This window comes from Chanos chanos, chromosome 5 (assembly GCF_902362185.1).
Source record: "Chanos chanos chromosome 5, fChaCha1.1, whole genome shotgun sequence".
NCBI classification, from domain to species: domain Eukaryota; kingdom Metazoa; phylum Chordata; class Actinopteri; order Gonorynchiformes; family Chanidae; genus Chanos; species Chanos chanos.
This window is the reverse complement of record NC_044499.1, coordinates 220,001-237,500: the sequence shown is the minus strand read 5'-3', so window position 1 is coordinate 237,500 and position 17,500 is coordinate 220,001. Positions and strand designations below refer to the sequence as shown.

At 39.8% G+C, this 17,500-nt stretch overlaps 1 protein-coding gene across 1 annotated transcript in view; it reads right to left on the bottom strand.

The window, feature by feature from the left end:
• Positions 1–15,804: 15,804 nt before the first annotated feature.
• The window catches only part of tmeff1a (transmembrane protein with EGF-like and two follistatin-like domains 1a), a 9,917-nt gene continuing 8,221 nt past the window's right edge, over positions 15,805–17,500 (bottom strand). The window contains exons 8-10 of the mRNA XM_030773312.1: positions 16,945–17,062; positions 16,022–16,183; positions 15,805–15,889 (exon numbers count right to left, since the gene is read on the bottom strand). Of these exons, the coding sequence (XP_030629172.1) occupies positions 15,805–15,889; positions 16,022–16,183; positions 16,945–17,062 (365 nt within the window). The remainder of the gene's footprint in view (positions 15,890–16,021; positions 16,184–16,944; positions 17,063–17,500) is intronic.

Here is a 17,500-nt window from a genome sequence, read left to right as displayed (position 1 = left end):
GAGTGAGAGGGACTCCATGGGGTTCTGAGGCCATTCCTCTTCCATCCTCCACAGAAGTTCTGGTCCCTGGATCCATTCCTTACACTTGATGCCATGTCAGCTGGATTCAGTTTGGTTCCGATGTTCCTCCATTGTGATACATCCGTGTTGTCCCTTATGAGAGAGATTCTATTGGCCAGAAAAGTGTGAAATCTTGTTTGCTCATTTGCTATGTACTTCAAAACTGATTGACTATCAGTCCAAAAGGTTGATTGACTGAGATTTAACTCCACCTCCTTTCTCAGCATCTTGTCAACTTTAACAGCTAATACTGCAGCAGCCAGTTCCATACGAGGGATGGTCATCTGTTTTAGAGGAGCCACTCTTGCTTTACCGAACATGAAGGATACGTGTCCCCTATGATTCTCTGCACTCATTCTGAGGTAACTTACTGTGCCGTATCCATGATCACTGGCATCGGAAAAGTGATGTAGCTCAGTTTGTCTGAGTGGTTCAAATCCAGATGGTTTCACACAACGTGCCACTTGGAAGTTCTCCAACACAACAAGATCATCAATCCATCTTCTCCATTTGTCAGATGCGGCTTGAGGTATTCTGCTGTCCCAGTCATGTTTGCTCCTGCACAGCTCCTGAAGAAGCAACTTGGCAGGTAGAGTGAGAGGGCATAAGAAACCAAGTGGGTCATAAATTGAGCTCACCATGGATAGCATGTTTCTTCGAGTGTGAGGTTTATCTCTTACAATGATGTTGAACTTAAACACGTCACCATCTACACTCCATAACAATCCAAGTGCTCTTTCTATTGGCAGTTTGTCTCTATCTAGGTCCAGTTCCCTGACCTCATGGGCTTTGTCCTCCTTTGGAACGTGCGCGAGTACAGTCTGGCTGTTGCTCATCCATTTGGTCAGATGGAATCCTCCTTTTTGACAGAGAGATGTAAGTTCCTTGACCAGCTGCACTGCTTCCTGCTCAGATGAGAGGGATTTCAAGCAGTCATCAACACAGACGTTGTCCTCAATAGTGCTTATTACCTTGGGATGGAACATGCTCTTATTGTCTGTAGCTGTCTGCCTTAGTGCAAAGTTTTCACAACATGGAGACAATACTGCTCCAAACAGGTGCACCAACATGTGATGCTCAACTGGAGGCCTACTAACATCACCATTAGGCCACCATAGAAATTGTAAAAGGTCAACCTCGGTTTTTGACCCTCGGACCTGATGAAACATAGTCTGAATATCTGTCATCACTGCAACAGGCTCTTGTTGGAATCTTGTAAGAACACCAAAGAGAGAGCTCGTCAGATCTGGACCTCGCAGTAGCTCAGAATTTAAAGAGGTGCCATGAAAAGTTGCACCACAATCAAAGACAACCCTTATGCTACCCTTCTTGGGGTGGTATACACCGTGGTGAGGAATGTACCAGACTTTGCCATCAGATCTTTTCAATTCATCCTGTGGCACCACCTCTGCGTGCCCTTTGTTGATGACTTCTGTGAGGAATTCTGTGTATTCAGTTTTGAATCTTTCATTCTTTTGGAACTTCTTTTTTAAACTAGAAAGATGCTGCTCTGCCACTTGGTGGTTATCTGGCTTAACTAAGTCTTTTCTCCTGAATGGTAAGTTCAAAGTATAATGTCCATTTAGCAGAGTGACTGAGTTTTCTGCTATTGTCATGAATCTCTTGTCCTCCAGGGACATTTCAACTTTGTCTTCTGAGCTTTCGTTGAAGTCATGGTTGTACTGTTGCAACAATAATTCTGTTACAAATTCTTCCAGGTTTGTAACAGAAATTCTGTTTGCCGTGACTTTAGGACAGCTACTCATGTAACTTCCATTTAGAGGACCATTGACAACCCAGCCCAATATGGTTTTAACTGCATATGGTCCATCTCCTTGGCTGTTGACTACTTCCCACGGCTCTAGAGCCTTTGGAATGTTGCTGCCAATCAACAACTCCACGTCAGCTTTGATTCTAAGAATGTTCACCTTACTAAGGTAAGGAAATCTAGAGAGATCATCATTGGTGGGAATGCTACTTGTGTCTACAGGCATGCTTCTTTGAGTGTATACCTCTGGTAATGCAATAAAGTTATTTTCATCTACAACAGAGATCTTTAACCCTGTGATGATGTCTGAGCTCACAGGCTTCTCCTGGGACATAGTTCGGAGCAAGATGTTGGTTCTTCTCCCTGTGATGTTCAGTTTACTAATGAGGCTCTTTGTGCAGAAGGTTGCAGAACCACCAGGGTCAAGAAATGCATATGTACGTATTACTTTGCTTCCTTTTGCGTGTTTTACCTGAACTGGCACAATGGAAAGCATGCATTCTGTGCCACTCTCTTTGTCACCAGCCCCAGAATACTCACCAGCGCACTACTCACAGGAGCTTTCACTGACTGTTCTGCCTTGATATGTAGTACACTAGGATGGTTCTTCTTGCATATAGAGCAACTGAGACGCCCTGTGCAGTCTTTGCTCAAATGCCCAGCCTTTAGTAAACGTCCAAAACAGACTCCATTCTGTCTTAGAAATTTGATCTTTTCCCTGTGCATTTTATTTCTGAATTCAGAGCATGATTTCAGTTTGTGATCCCCTTTGCAGAACAGACATGAGCTGTCTGGGTTTCTAGGTTCCTGGTGTGGTTTCACATTAACATTGGTGCCAAAGGTTCCTTTTGATTTGGGCTTCACGGTTATTTTAGGCCTTACTTTAGCAGAGCTCAAATCCTGAATATTGCCATATATTGAGTCTGAAATTATACTAGCTTGTCTCTCAATGAAAGAGACCAGAGTGACCATTCTGACTCTACCAGTATGTTGCAGCTCACATGCCTTTGTGCGCCACTTTTCTCTGAACTTCTATGGGAGCTTAAGAACAGTGGGCCTCATTCACCAACTGTTCTTTAGAAGAAATTTGTTCTTAAAACCCACTTACACAGTTTTCTGACATTCACCAATGTTTTCTTATTTGGGATTTGTTCTTAGGTAAGAACACAATCTGTGCATACTCAAGAGCACACTTACGCACATTTGAGTGCTGACAGGTTTGTGCAAAATAATTGTTTATTGTGTTTTCTTCAATTCCACAGCTGTATATTATTATAGGATTTAAATTACAATAATATTTCTGCCATTTGTAATATTTTTTTAATTGTTATTTTCATTATTTTACAAAGCATTATGGTCTTTTAAAATAAATAAACACTACACTAACGCTACATATAAAACTCCACAGTGTAGTGCATATTTTAGTCATACTTTTGTACAATGAACAAAAAGAGCAATATGAGAATATGACAGTTGATGGAGACTGCGATAAGAGAGCAGTAGTTTTACATACACTGCTTATGGGTTATCCCTTCTGAAACCAGGCAGGTTGTAAATCATGTGTGAGAGAATCAGTCAGTTTTACTTTTACATATGGATAAATATTAAAATACCTGAACAGAGCAGACGCAGCCATTGTAGCTTTCGCTCCTATCTGCTACTGCACGTGAATTGCATTGAACCATTAAAGCAGGAGCACAAGTGATGGCTCAAGCTACTTGTTTTTTGTCAGAAAAGAACTTGGAATTGCGAGAAATAAAGTTGCAATTGAGCAAACTTTTTTTTTTTTGTGGCCACAGGCTTCCATAGATTTCTGTTTGTGCACACGGGATTGGCAGGGCATTTACCATTGCTAATTAGGAACAACCGGCACGCGCTTTCAATTTATGAAGACAACGGGATTCATCGTTATAAGAACCAAAATGTGAACAATTCTGCGGTTTAAGAACACATCATGAATCTGACGGAGACCATTTCTCAGGACCTTTCTCAAGAACAAATTTAAAAAAAAAACTGGTGATACTGGTGAATGAGGCCCAGTGTTCCTCATATTAGAAACTGTATCTAGTTCTCCCATGTACTCCAGTTCTTCCATGGCATTGCAAAAAGTTCTAAGGAACAATGCAAAGTCCTGTAAAGCTTTTGAATCCTCAGATTTGATAGTAAGCCAACCCAGGTCTCTCTCCATGTATGCACATGAAATTCTATATTAATTTCCAAAGTGTTCCTTCAATAATGCTTTTGCGCTCTGATAGCCTCTGTTTGGATTCATATGTTGACAGCTTCTAATGAGCGCCTGAGCTTGTCCTTTGGTGTATTGAATAAGAAAATGTAGCCGGTCTCAGTTAGTGTCTGTTTTTCTTTCAGTCACGTATTCAAAAATTGGATGAAAGATTTATACTGCAGAATGTCTCCGTCAAGAACTGAGAGGTTTCCTTTTGGTAAAGTAGAAAGAATCTGTTATTTTACAAGAATGTTTGTCAATTCATTCTGCCTTTTAAGTATGCTAGAAAGATTTATAGACTCCTGATGCGGGCTTATTAAAAGAGTGCATTGGTCTTCTGTCTGTGATGTATGTTGAGTGCCATACGGGACCTCTCTGTATCGCAAAATTGAATTAGCAATGTATTATGGCCCTTTCCAGAAATACAGATAATCCAGATATAATACTCATTTAAAATATAAAGTTCTAAGCAAAACACCAAACGAGGACCTAGACCAACAACAGCGAACTAAACCAAGCGGGGGATGAATACCTTTTGAGAGCGAGATCATAAATGTGACGAAGTGATCGATCGCGGTCAGTTGAGGAAAGAAGACAGGGGAAGTGAGGTGAGTGGATCTCGTCAGCGATTTCGAGAGTCAATCCGAACATTTATTTCAACAGGAACCAGTGTTAATTTTGGCAGGTGATTTTGATTTAGTCTTTTGACTAGAATTGTCATATTTTAGTCATTTGATCATTATTAGCTTTAGTCTAGTTTTAGTCAATTAAAACTATACAAGTTTTAGTCAAATTTTGGTCAAATGAGGTTTTTGGTATTTTCCCACTGATTTTGCACCCACATTGTTTTGCAGTGCATTTTATTTTCAGTTGTGTTGTGTCTAAAATGCGTCCATAATTCCATTCTTTTTCTTCTTCTGAGAGTAGCCATAATTGGAGTTGCTAAGTTAACGTTAGCTAAAACGTTAGCGATTTTCAGAGGAGGGGGGAACTACCACAGGCCTATATTACATGCCTAACAGGCCTCTATCACAGGCCTAACCCTAACCCTATATGTTTTTCATCCAATTACACGCATGCACTCAATGTGCAAGATTTGCACAGCCATGTACTGCGTGCTTACGACTGGTTGATACATACTGGCAGTGCTGCCCCACCAATTTCCCCCCTCCTCTGGGAATCGAACATTTTAGTTAATGTTAACTTGGTAACTCAAATCATGGCTAAAATTGCTTGTCCATTCATCTGTCTCTGATATTATCATCTCGTTATTACTCGCCAACGAAAATGGTTATATATTTCGTCACGGTTTTTATTTTCAAAGGTACATTTTTATTCAGTTATCATCTCATTTTCATCCTGGAAAAAAGTTCGTTGACACTTTTGGTCACAGTTTTCATCAACGAAATTAACACTGCACATGTGGTGGAGCTTAACCTATATGACAGTGAAGATAATTAGCTAGCTGGCTAGCTTGCTTACTAGCGAGCCACCGTGTGCTCACGCCAATCACTATCCTTGTTGAAATTGGACTAGCTAGGTGGCTCCTCAACACGCATTGATGCTTTCATCCTACTTAAGCTATTTTATCAAAATTATACAGTTGGGAAAATAGATCTGTAATGTTCATGGCAAAATGCCCCTTCAGAGTTTCTCATGCTTTCTAACAGCAAATTGAGTTTTGTTCATTTCCTAATGATGATGCTGTAAAAAAAAAAAAAAAAATCGGCTTGAGTTGTATAAACTGCTGTACCCAACATGCTGTTCATCTGTCTTTGTCGGCTATATGGTCTTGAACTAATATGACTGATAGTCAAACTTGTAATCAATTTTAAGTAGTTTGGTAGCTCAGATCATTTCTTCAATTGATTAGGAGCCCATTGTTGTAGGATTACTGTTGCCATTGTGTGCAGTTTACTTTCTTCATAGTGTTGGCAGTTCATATGGCTAAATCAAGGCATATCATATCATCTTTTGTTAATTCATTGAAGTCTGGCTGAGGTTTGGCTTCCTTCTATAAAACCCATCATCTCAGATCGACACTCAACGCTCTCAAACGCTAACATCATGGGACAACTACCACCACCACCAAGAGACTTTATATCAGAGCCCGTAACCCTCCTCATTCCTGTTTTAACCACTGGTAGAAAAAGCAACATGTGCACCCCCCCTGCTGCCAACTTTTCAGACTTGATAAGGGTGGAATTGTCTGAAAGTTGGAGACAACCTGTCGCAGGGCCTATCATTAATAATCTAAAACTAGCCCAGTTTAGTGTTAGATCACTAGCAAACAAGTCATTTTTAATAAATAATTTTATTATCAATTATAAACTTGATTTTATGTTTTTAACTGAAACCTGGTTAGAGAAAAATGGAGATGCAACCATTCTCATTGAGTCAGTCCACCTAACTTCAGTTTTATGGACGTTGTTATAGCTGATAAGAAGGTGGAGTAGCTGCTTTATTTAATGATGTATTTCAGTGCAAGCAAACATCATTTGGAGATTTTTTATCCTTTGAATAGCTCTCTGCTATACTGAAATGTTCCTCTTGAGTTCTACTGCTAATTATTTACAGGCCACCAAATACTCTGCTAACGTCTTTGAAGAATTTGCTGAATTAGTGTCCATTATTTCCACAGACTTTGACCATTTAGTAATAACTCGTGACTTTAATATTCATATTGATAATTCCCACAACAAGAGTACTAAAGATCTTTTGGCCATATTGGGCACCTTTGGACTGTCTCAGCATGTGAAAGGGCCAACCCACAGTCGGAGGCATACTATGGAGTTGATTATCTCCAAGGGTCTGAATATTTCAAATGTTGTTGCGATTGACCTTGCCTTATCTGATCACTTCTGTGTGTTTTTTGATATGTCAAAATGTATTAACCCTGATATCCATATTAGATCAGAAACTGTTAAAAAAACAGTTTATCAATGAGAGTACCAGTGCATTGTTCAAGGAAGCTATCTCTTTGTCACCAACCTTTACTTCAGCCTCTGTTAATGACCTTGTAGATCATTTCAATTCCAAAATTGTGAATATTATTGATGTTATTGCTCCTGCTAGGGTCAAACTGATCTCTGGAAAGCAAAAAGCACCATGGAGAAATGCTACGTCTGTCGAAACCCAAAAAAGAGTGTCGCGAAACTGAGTGCAAATGGCGAAAACCAAAAGTCCAGATTCACTATGACATTTGTAAAGACAGACTTCATAATTACACTTCAAAACTGAGAAGTGCAAGACAATCCTATTTTTCTAACATCATTAACAGCAATATTAATAATACACACTGTCATGGTTAAGGCTATGTTGTCAGTCTGTTCCTTATGTTTCTAGTGTTTCCTTTTCCCTGTGCTCCCCCTGTTGGTTTGTCTTCTCTGTTGTGCTTGTGTGTGTTGTGGGCGTGGTCTCTCTTCACTTCCAGATTGCCTACACACCTGCGATCAGTCACCTCATCACGTCAGAGTATTTAAACCCCGGTGTTTCATCCACTTGTCGCCAGATTGTTGTTTCAGCCTGTGTGGTAGAACTCGCTTCCTGGTCTCTCTTTGTATTCTATTGGTTTTGTAGTTTGCATATCAGTATTTATCTGCCCATTTCTCTCTCGAAAGGATCACCTCTGAGCCACTCCGCACGTCCAGTGTGCCCTTCGCCTGCCTGTCATCCTCCAGCTCCGCCTCTTTAGTCCCTCTACTCCGCCTCACTCACCACGCCACTCTACAACCTCGCTCATCGTCCGCATCCTTGCCAGCCACCTGCATTTCCTCTGCCTGTTTCCATTTCCATTCTACAACTTGTCAATAAACCCTCCTTCATTCTAACCAGAGTTGTGTTCTGCGTTTGGGTTTCCTTAGTTGATTGCCACACACATATTCTATTTGCTACTGTTGATAATAAATCTAAGGCTAATAAGGTTAATAAATCCCCCACAGTCAATGGCTCTTCAACTCCAACAGTAAATGTGATGAGTTTGCTAACTTCTTCAGTGATAAAATTCAAGGCATTAGGCAAGTCATTCATACTTCCATGTCTAACAAAACAACTATACCACCACTACATCCAGACAAAACATGGAAGACTTCAAAGCCATTGACTGCAAAATTCTTACAGAAATTGTACTACATCTTAAGCCATCCACCTGCTGCCTTGATGCTCTGCCTACAAGCTTCTTCAAAAATGTATTTAATTGCCTGGCGACAGATTTACTGTAAATGGTTAACTGCTCTCTCCTATCAGGCAGTTTTCCAAAGTCTTTGAAAACTGCAGTTATTAAGCCTCTAGGGTTAGGGTTAGGGTTAGGGTTAAAAGCAGTCTAAATGCTTCTGTAATTAGCAACTACAGACCTATATCAAATCTCCCCTTCATGAGTAAAATCATCGAAAAAGTTGTCTATTGTTACGTTCCCAAGTCCTGGTGGCCGCCTAAATAATAGCAGCAAGGCAGCACTGACAACCCCTTCTGGTGGCGATTATGTTTTTGTTTGTTTTGTTTTGGTATTTTCTAACCTGTTGATTAGGGGCACCTGAAACCTGTGGGATGAGCCTATTTGTAGACCCTCCTGACACCATTCCGGCGAGACTCCTGACACCATTCCGGTCCATCCCAGCACAACGTGATTGTGTTACCGCTCCGCTTCCTCAACTCGCTTTGTTAATTCTTTGTCTTCACGTTTTGGATAATAAAAACCCCTAGATTTAGACCTATTATCGTGTGCGTCTCCCCCATTATGCTACGAGCTGGTGACCGGCCGTAACATCTATCAGCAGCTTAGCAACTTTTTAACCTCAAATGGCTCCTTTGACAACTTCCAGTCAGGATTTCAGCCCCATCATAGCACTGAGACTGCTTTTGTCAGGGTTCTAAATGACATTCGTTTAAACACAGATTCTGGAAAATTTCAGTTATAGTGTTACTGGATCTTAGTGCTGCTTTTGATACCATAAACCATACAATACTGTTAGACTAGAAAACTGGGTTAGACCTTCCGGCTTAGTCCTTAATTGGTTCAAGTCCTATCTGCAGGGCAGGGAGTGGACTATTTTGTCTCCATCGGCGACCATGTATCAAAGCGAATTAACATGATGTGTGGAATTACATGCTGCCATTAAGCAAAATTATGCAACATAACAAAATTGCTTACCATAATTATGCGGACGACACCTAAATTTACATAGCTCTTTCACCAAGTGACTACAATCCCATAGATTCGCTGCTCCAGTGCATTAAACAAATCAATGATTGGGTGTGCCTGAACTTCCTTCAACTAATTAAAGACAAAACTGAGATAATTGTCTTTGACGCCCATAAAGAAAGGCTGAAAGTTAGTGCTCACCTTGAATCTCTCCCTCTGCACACTAAAAACCAGGCCAGAAATCTAGGTGTAATTATGGACTCAGATCAAACTTTAGCCACATCAACCTAATAACAAAATCAGCCCATTATCATCTCAAAAATGTAGCAAGAATTGGAGGATTCATCCCCAAACAAAACCTCTTAGGGCTACTGAAAAACGTTCTCAGACAGCTACAGCTTATCCAAAACACTGCTGAGAGTTCTAACTAAAACTGAGACAGCTGATCACATTACACCAATTCCCAGGTCTCTGCACTGGCTTCCAGTTAGTCAAAGAATCGGCTTTAAAATACTGTTGGTTGTTTACAAAACCCTCAATGGCTTAGGGCCAAAATACATCTCTGACTTGCTCTCACCATGTGAACCCTCTTGACCCCATAGGTCATCTGGGACTGGTCAGCTAACTATTCCCAACATTAGAACTAAACACATTGAGGCAGCGTTTAGTTCTTACGCTGCACATGACTGGAACAAACTTTCTGAAGCGCCCCAACTCTCACTTTCACTTTCATACTTATCAATTTTAATTCTTTTTTATTCTCTCTTATACGCTGTAGTATCTTTTTCTTTCATTTATTTGTTTTTATGTATCCTAATCTGTATTTCTTATCTAATGTTTTTGTTCTGCATTGCCTGACCTTTTTGTTTTCTCTTACTTCTCAGTTTTAATTCTTTGTTCATTTTCTCTTATACACTTATATCTTTTTATTTGTTTTTATTGATCTTATTCTATATTTCTTATCTGATGTTTTATGTGCCTTGCGTGAAGCACATTGAATGGCCTTGTGTATGTGCTATATAAAGAAACTTGCCTTGCCTTAACAGGCTTTCAGTCTGAACAAATGTATCGCATATATTAGTTAAGTGTAGTCTTGAAATGTTGATATCTTCAACGATAAGCAGATTATTCTGCACACTGCTCTAATCTTTGACAATTTTTGTCCTTAACTAAAATTACTACAACTGAAACTGAAACTATAATAAACTAAAACAAGATAGAACTGAGTCCTTGAAATAAAAACTAAACTGAAACTAATGAAACCACTGGCAAAAGTAACTAAAACTAAACTAAAATTCAGATTGAATACAAACATATTAGCAAAATAAAAACAAATTTGCAAATGGAACACTATTATAACCTTGTATTACACAACAATATTACTGTACAACAGAACTACTGTTCCACAGCTATATTACCTTACAACAGAACTACTGTTACACAGCTATATTACCTTACAACAGAACTACTGTTCCACAACAATAGTACTGTACAACAGAACTACTGTTACACAGCTATATTACTGTACAACAGAACTACTGTTACACAGCTATATTACTGTATAACAGAACTACTGTTACACAGCTATATTACCTTACAACAGAACTACTGTTACACAGCTATATTACCTTACAACAGAACTACTGTTACACAGCTATATTACTGTACAACAGAACTACTGTTACACAGCTATATTACTGTACAACAGAACTACTGTTACACAGCTATATTACCTTACAACAGAACTACTGTTACACAGCTATATTACTGTACAACAGAACTACTGTTACACAGCTATATTACCTTACAACAGAACTACTGTTCCACAGCTATATTACTGTACAACAGAACTACTGTTCCACAACAATAGTACTGTACAACAGAACTACTGTTACACAGCTATATTACCTTACAACAGAACTACTGTTCCACAACAATAGTACTGTACAACAGAACTACTGTTACACAGCTATATTACTGTACAACAGAACTACTGTTACACAGCTATATTACTGTACAACAGAACTACTGTTCCACAACAATAGTACTGTACAACAGAACTACTGTTACACAGCTATATTACCTTACAACAGAACTACTGTTCCACAGCTATATTACTGTACAACAGAACTACTGTTACACAGCTATATTACCTTACAACAGAACCACTGTTACACAGCTATATTACTGTACAACAGAACTACTGTTACACAGCTATATTACCTTACAACAGAACTACTGTTACACAGCTATATTACTGTACAACAGAACTACTGTTACACAGCTATATTACCTTACAACAGAACTATTGTTACACAGCTATATTACTGTACAACAGAACTACTGTTACACAGCTATATTACTGTACAACAGAACTTCTGTTACTCAGCTATATTACCTTACAACAGAACTACTGTTCCACAGCTATATTACTGTACAACAGAACTACTGTTACACAGCTATATTACTGTACAACAGAACTACTGTTACACAGCTATATTACCTTACAACAGAACTACTGTTCCACAGCTATATTACTGTACAACAGAACTACTGTTACACAGCTATATTACCTTACAACAGAACTACTGTTCCACAGCTATATTACTGTACAACAGAACTACTGTTACACAGCTATATTACCTTACAACAGAACTACTGTTACACAGCTATATTACTGTACAACAGAACTACTGTTCCACAGCTATATTACTGTACAACAGAACTACTGTTACACAGCTATATTACCTTACAACAGAACTACTGTTACACAGCTATATTACTGTACAACAGAACTACTGTTACACAGCTATATTACCTTACAACAGAACTACTGTTCCACAGCTATATTACTGTACAACAGAACTACTGTTCCACAGCTATATTACCTTACAACAGAACTACTGTTACACAGCTATATTACTGTACAACAGAACTACTGTTACACAGCTATATTACCTTACAACAGAACTACTGTTACACAGCTATATTACTGTACAACAGAACTACTGTTACACAGCTATATTACCTTACAACAGAACTACTGTTACACAGCTATATTACCTTACAACAGAACCACTGTTACACAGCTATATTACTGTACAACAGAACTACTGTTACACAGCTATATTACCTTACAACAGAACTACTGTTACACAGCTATATTACCTTACAACAGAACTACTGTTCCACAGCTATATTACCTTACAACAGAACTACTGTTACACAGCTATATTACTGTACAACAGAACTACTGTTACACAGCTATATTACCTTACAACAGAACTACTGTTCCACAGCTATATTACTGTACAACAGAACTACTGTTACACAGCTATATTACCTTACAACAGAACCACTGTTACACAGCTATATTACTGTACAACAGAACTACTGTTCCACAGCTATATTACCTTACAACAGAACTACTGTTACACAGCTATATTACTGTACAACAGAACTACTGTTACACAGCTATATTACCTTACAACAGAACTATTGTTACACAGCTATATTACTGTACAACAGAACTACTGTTACACAGCTATATTACTGTACAACAGAACTTCTGTTACTCAGCTATATTACCTTACAACAGAACTACTGTTCCACAGCTATATTACTGTACAACAGAACTACTGTTCCACAACAATAGTACTGTACAACAGAACTACTGTTACACAGCTATATTACCTTACAACAGAACTACTGTTCCACAGCTATATTACTGTACAACAGAACTACTGTTACACAGCTATATTACCTTACAACAGAACCACTGTTACACAGCTATATTACTGTACAACAGAACTACTGTTACACAGCTATATTACCTTACAACAGAACTACTGCACTGCCTGTTATATGTGCCCCTGGAGTCCCAGCATGTCCATTCACTCCGGCAAACATGAGGTCTTCCCCCAAATCTGCACTAACATTCTCCTAAAAGTGCACTAACACTCCCCCAAATCTGCACTAACATTCTCCTAAAAGTGCACTAACATTCCCCTAAATCTGCACCAACATTCCATCATGTGACAACACTCTAACACCTGGACCTTTGATGACCTGAAAACATCATTTCTGTTTTTGTTTTTTACTTTTGAAAATAAAAAGTTTACTCACCAGCAGATCTCGGTTGAGAGGCTCAGACATTTAGCCGAAAAACTGTCACTGACCTGAACTACCAACAAGTAACACTTTAAACAGATCCATACACTTCCACACAGACAGTCACACGCATCTCATACACTCACACAACACAGCAGACTTTTTCAAAGTCACATTAAAAAAAAGTTTTATTTGTTTTTTTAATGAAACAGAGTGTTTACATGCAGAACTGAAGCTAACCACATATTAAAATAATCAGTACAATGTCACACACACACACACATACTTGTACTTCTATCTTTGTGAGGACGCTAATTGACATAATGCATTCCCTAGCCCCTTACCCTGACCTCAACCATCACAACTAAATGCCTAACCCCAACCCTTACCCTAACCCTAACCTAAACCTAACTCTAACCTGAACCCTAAAACCAAGTCTTAACCCTCAAACAGCCCTTTGAAGAGGTGAGGACCAGTGAAAATGTCCTCACTTTCCCAAAATGTCCTCACTCCCAAGGTCTAAAACTCATACTGGTCCTCAGAAGGATAGCTGTACAAGTACACACACACACACACACACACTCACACACATTACAACAGTAATGTCACAGAGTCCATAGGGATGTAATGTATGTGCCTCTGTCAGTAACACAGATGTTTAAACACAAATGGAGATGAGAATTATACACAGACATATGAGAATTACACATTCATATACTGACAACGGTAAAAAAAAAGGCTTCTCTGACATTCTTCAATGCTTTCTCAGTGTTTTTCAAAAATTAACGCAACTCCTCCAAACTCTTCCAAAACCTTGACCCCATCATGTTACCCAAAGCAATATATTCAGTCAATTAACGTCCAAACCCATATCTTAAAAACCAAGGGCCAGGCAACTCCATTCTGTACTATACAACTTGCTTGTACAATCAGATGCTCAGTTCTGAAATTATTCGAATCACAACGTCTTCAAATTTCAATCATGCTCAACAAGACCAGACAAGCTCTCCCCTCCTATCCATATTAGGTACACTAGGGTGTGGTTTATGGTCACCAATCAAAGGTCATTTTCATTGGTTTCTACAGAGACCGGATAAAGCCTGCTGCTCAAGGCTCTAAATAAGATACTGTCCTTTTGCTTACAGCACAATGTAAGACACTTGTCAGTGAAAAAAGTCACATTTTCAACTCTGAAACTTAGACTTTGGATAGACTGCACATTTGCCTTTACCCAAAATCTAAACAGTAATCCTAACCATGAACTCATTCATATCTTAATCCTAAACAATAACCCATAATCCAAACAATAATCTTAACTTTAGCCCTAATCCAGCCCCTAATGTCAAACCATTGACCCATAATCCTAAACGTAAAGCTCTGCTCCTCAGTGTGAGCTGAAGCAGTTACTGGGTTGTGTGTTTACATCAGTATATCACAGTATTTACAGAAGGGCAGCGGGACACAGCATCACAAATCATGCCACAAAACACAACATCCCCTCATAAAACAGCACAATCATCCTCCAAACATTCATCAAAACAAAACAAAAAAACAATAAATTATCATTAGTGTAAAGCACAGTGTGTTTGTTTCATACCAAAAACATCCCTAAAAACCAACCAAACAAAACATTGTAAACATGTTTCACCACCTGGGGGGCATTCCAAGTATTTAGTGCCTAACCCGGCTAAGTTAACTCAGAGTAGTAAACCCCCTAATAGAAGAGACCTCTGGCTTTGTTTTGCTAGGAAAATGAAGCCATAGGGCTCTTCTGTCAGGGGTTTACTACTTACTCTGAGTTAACTTATTAGGGTTTGTCACTAAACCACAGACTTGGAATACCCCCCTGGGCTTACTGGGTTTGGGTTCAGCTGCACGTCCACACAGAGAGAGAGAGAGAGAGACAGAGAGAGAGAGAGAGAGAGACAGGGAGAGAGAGAGAGAGACAGGGAGAGAGAGAGAGAGAGACAGGGAGAGAGAGAGAGAGAGAGAGACAGGGAGAGAGAGAGAGTCAATCAGATTCATAGATATCTGCTGGTCCAAACAACTGTAAGCTCTAAAGACAGGAGAGGAGAGAGGGATTAGAAGCTTCACTGCATGGCTGGATAATTCACCCTGTCTCTCAGTGAGACAGTGAACCTGTCCCTCAGTGGGACAGTGACCTTGTCTCTCAGTGGGACAGTGAACCTGTCCCTCAGTGGGACAGTGACCTTGTCTCTCAGTGGGACAGTGACCTTGTCTCTCAGTGGGACAGTGACCCTGTGTCTTGGTGGGACAGTGAGCCTGTCTCTCGGTGGGACAGTAAGGCTTCTGAAGCAGTCCTCCTCCAGGAAAAAACAAAAACAATCTTTTCTTCAAAGAGTCTCTTATTACCTCATGGTAAGAAGGTATGTGTTTGTGTGTGTATATGTATGTGAGTGAATGTGACTGAGTGTGTGTGTGTGCGCACATGTGTGAGTGAGTGTGACTGTGTGTGTGTGTGTGTGTGTGTGTGGGGTGCAGCTATACAATCCTTCGTCCTGAGTCAGGGGGGGGACGGCCCAGGTTCTGTTTGTGTCTACGGCCACGGGGTTTCTTAGGACATTTTCTGTAACAGGTTAGACATCACATGTCAGTGTAATCCACAGCACACAGCACACTGTATCTATGTGTCTGCATGTGTGTGTGTGTGTGTGCATGCCTACATGTGAGATTGTGTTTGTGTGTGTGTGTGTGTTACCTGGTGATGCACATGACCACAGTGATAATGACGGCAATTTGCACTGCTGCTATGACTGCAGCTATTAGTACGTAATGAAGTTTCTGTCCACTGGGCACCACATACAGGACATTAAAATCCTGCATCTCCTCACACTGCAGCCCAGAGTAGCCCGTGTTACACCTGAAAAACAAAAACAAAAACATTGCTATAGTAAAAAACCCTCCCACCTGCTTATTATACTTATAATAACAATACCATTTCTATAACACCTACAACACATGTCCTATATTAAGCATGTGACTGTGTGTGTGTGCATGTGTGTGTATGTCTGTGTGTGTGTGTGTGTAAGTGTGTGAGTGTGTGTCTGTCTGTGAGTGTGTGTGTGTGTGTGTGTGTGTATGTGTGTGTGTGGGTGTGAGTATGTGTGTGTGTGTGTGTGTGTGTGTGTGTGTGTGAGTGTGTGTGTGTGTGTGTGTGAGTGTGAGTATATGTGTGTGTGTGTTTGAGTGTATGTGAGTGTGTGTGTGAGTGTGTGTGTGTGTGTGTGTGTCTGTCTGTGAGTGTGTGTGTGTGTGTGTGAGTGTGTGTGTGTGTGGGTGTGAGTATGTGTGTGTGTGTGTTTGAGTGTATGTGAGTGTGTGTGTGTGTGTGTGTTTGAGTGTATGTGAGTGTGTGAGTATGTGTGTGTGTGTGTTTGAGTGTATGTGAGTGTGAGTATGTGTGTGTGTGTGTTTGAGTGTATGTGAGTGTGTGAGTATGTGTGTGTGTGTGTTTGAGAGTATGTGAGTGTGTGAGTATGTGTGTGTGTGTGTTTGAGTGTATGTGAGTGTGTGAGTATGTATGTGTGTGTGTTTGAGTGTATGTGAGTGTATGTGTATGTGTGTGTGTGTGTGTGAGTGTGTGTGTATGTGTGTGTGTGTGTTTGAGTGTATGTCCACTACCTGCAACTTGCCACGTTGTTCTTCATCTCACACACTCCATGCACACAGAAGCTGGCGTAGTTTTCTGTACATGGGGTCGGACTGCCTGCAGAGACTCCGCCCCTTGGCTCTGACGTATCTGAGGGACCAATCAGAGAGATACGCTCTTATCGGACACTGCGTGACGTATCAATGTTCACATTTTCATCTCTGATCATTTCTGATAGATTTGTCTTTATATTTATGCTGATAAGGTGGTGTGTGTTTGTCTATATTTATGCTGATAAGATGGTGTGTGTGTTTGTTTATATTTATGCTGATAAGGTGGTGTGTGTATTTGTCTATATTTATGCTGATAAGGTGGTGTGTGTTTGTCTATATTTATGCTGATAAGGTGGTGTGTGTATTTGTCTATATTTATGCTGATAAGGTGGTGTGTGTTTGTCTATATTTATGCTGATAAGGTGGTGTGTGTGTTTGTCTATATTTATGCTGATAAGGTGGTGTGTGTTTGTCTATATTTATGCTGATAAGGTGGTGTGTGTGTTTGTTTATATTTATGCTGATAAGGTGGTGT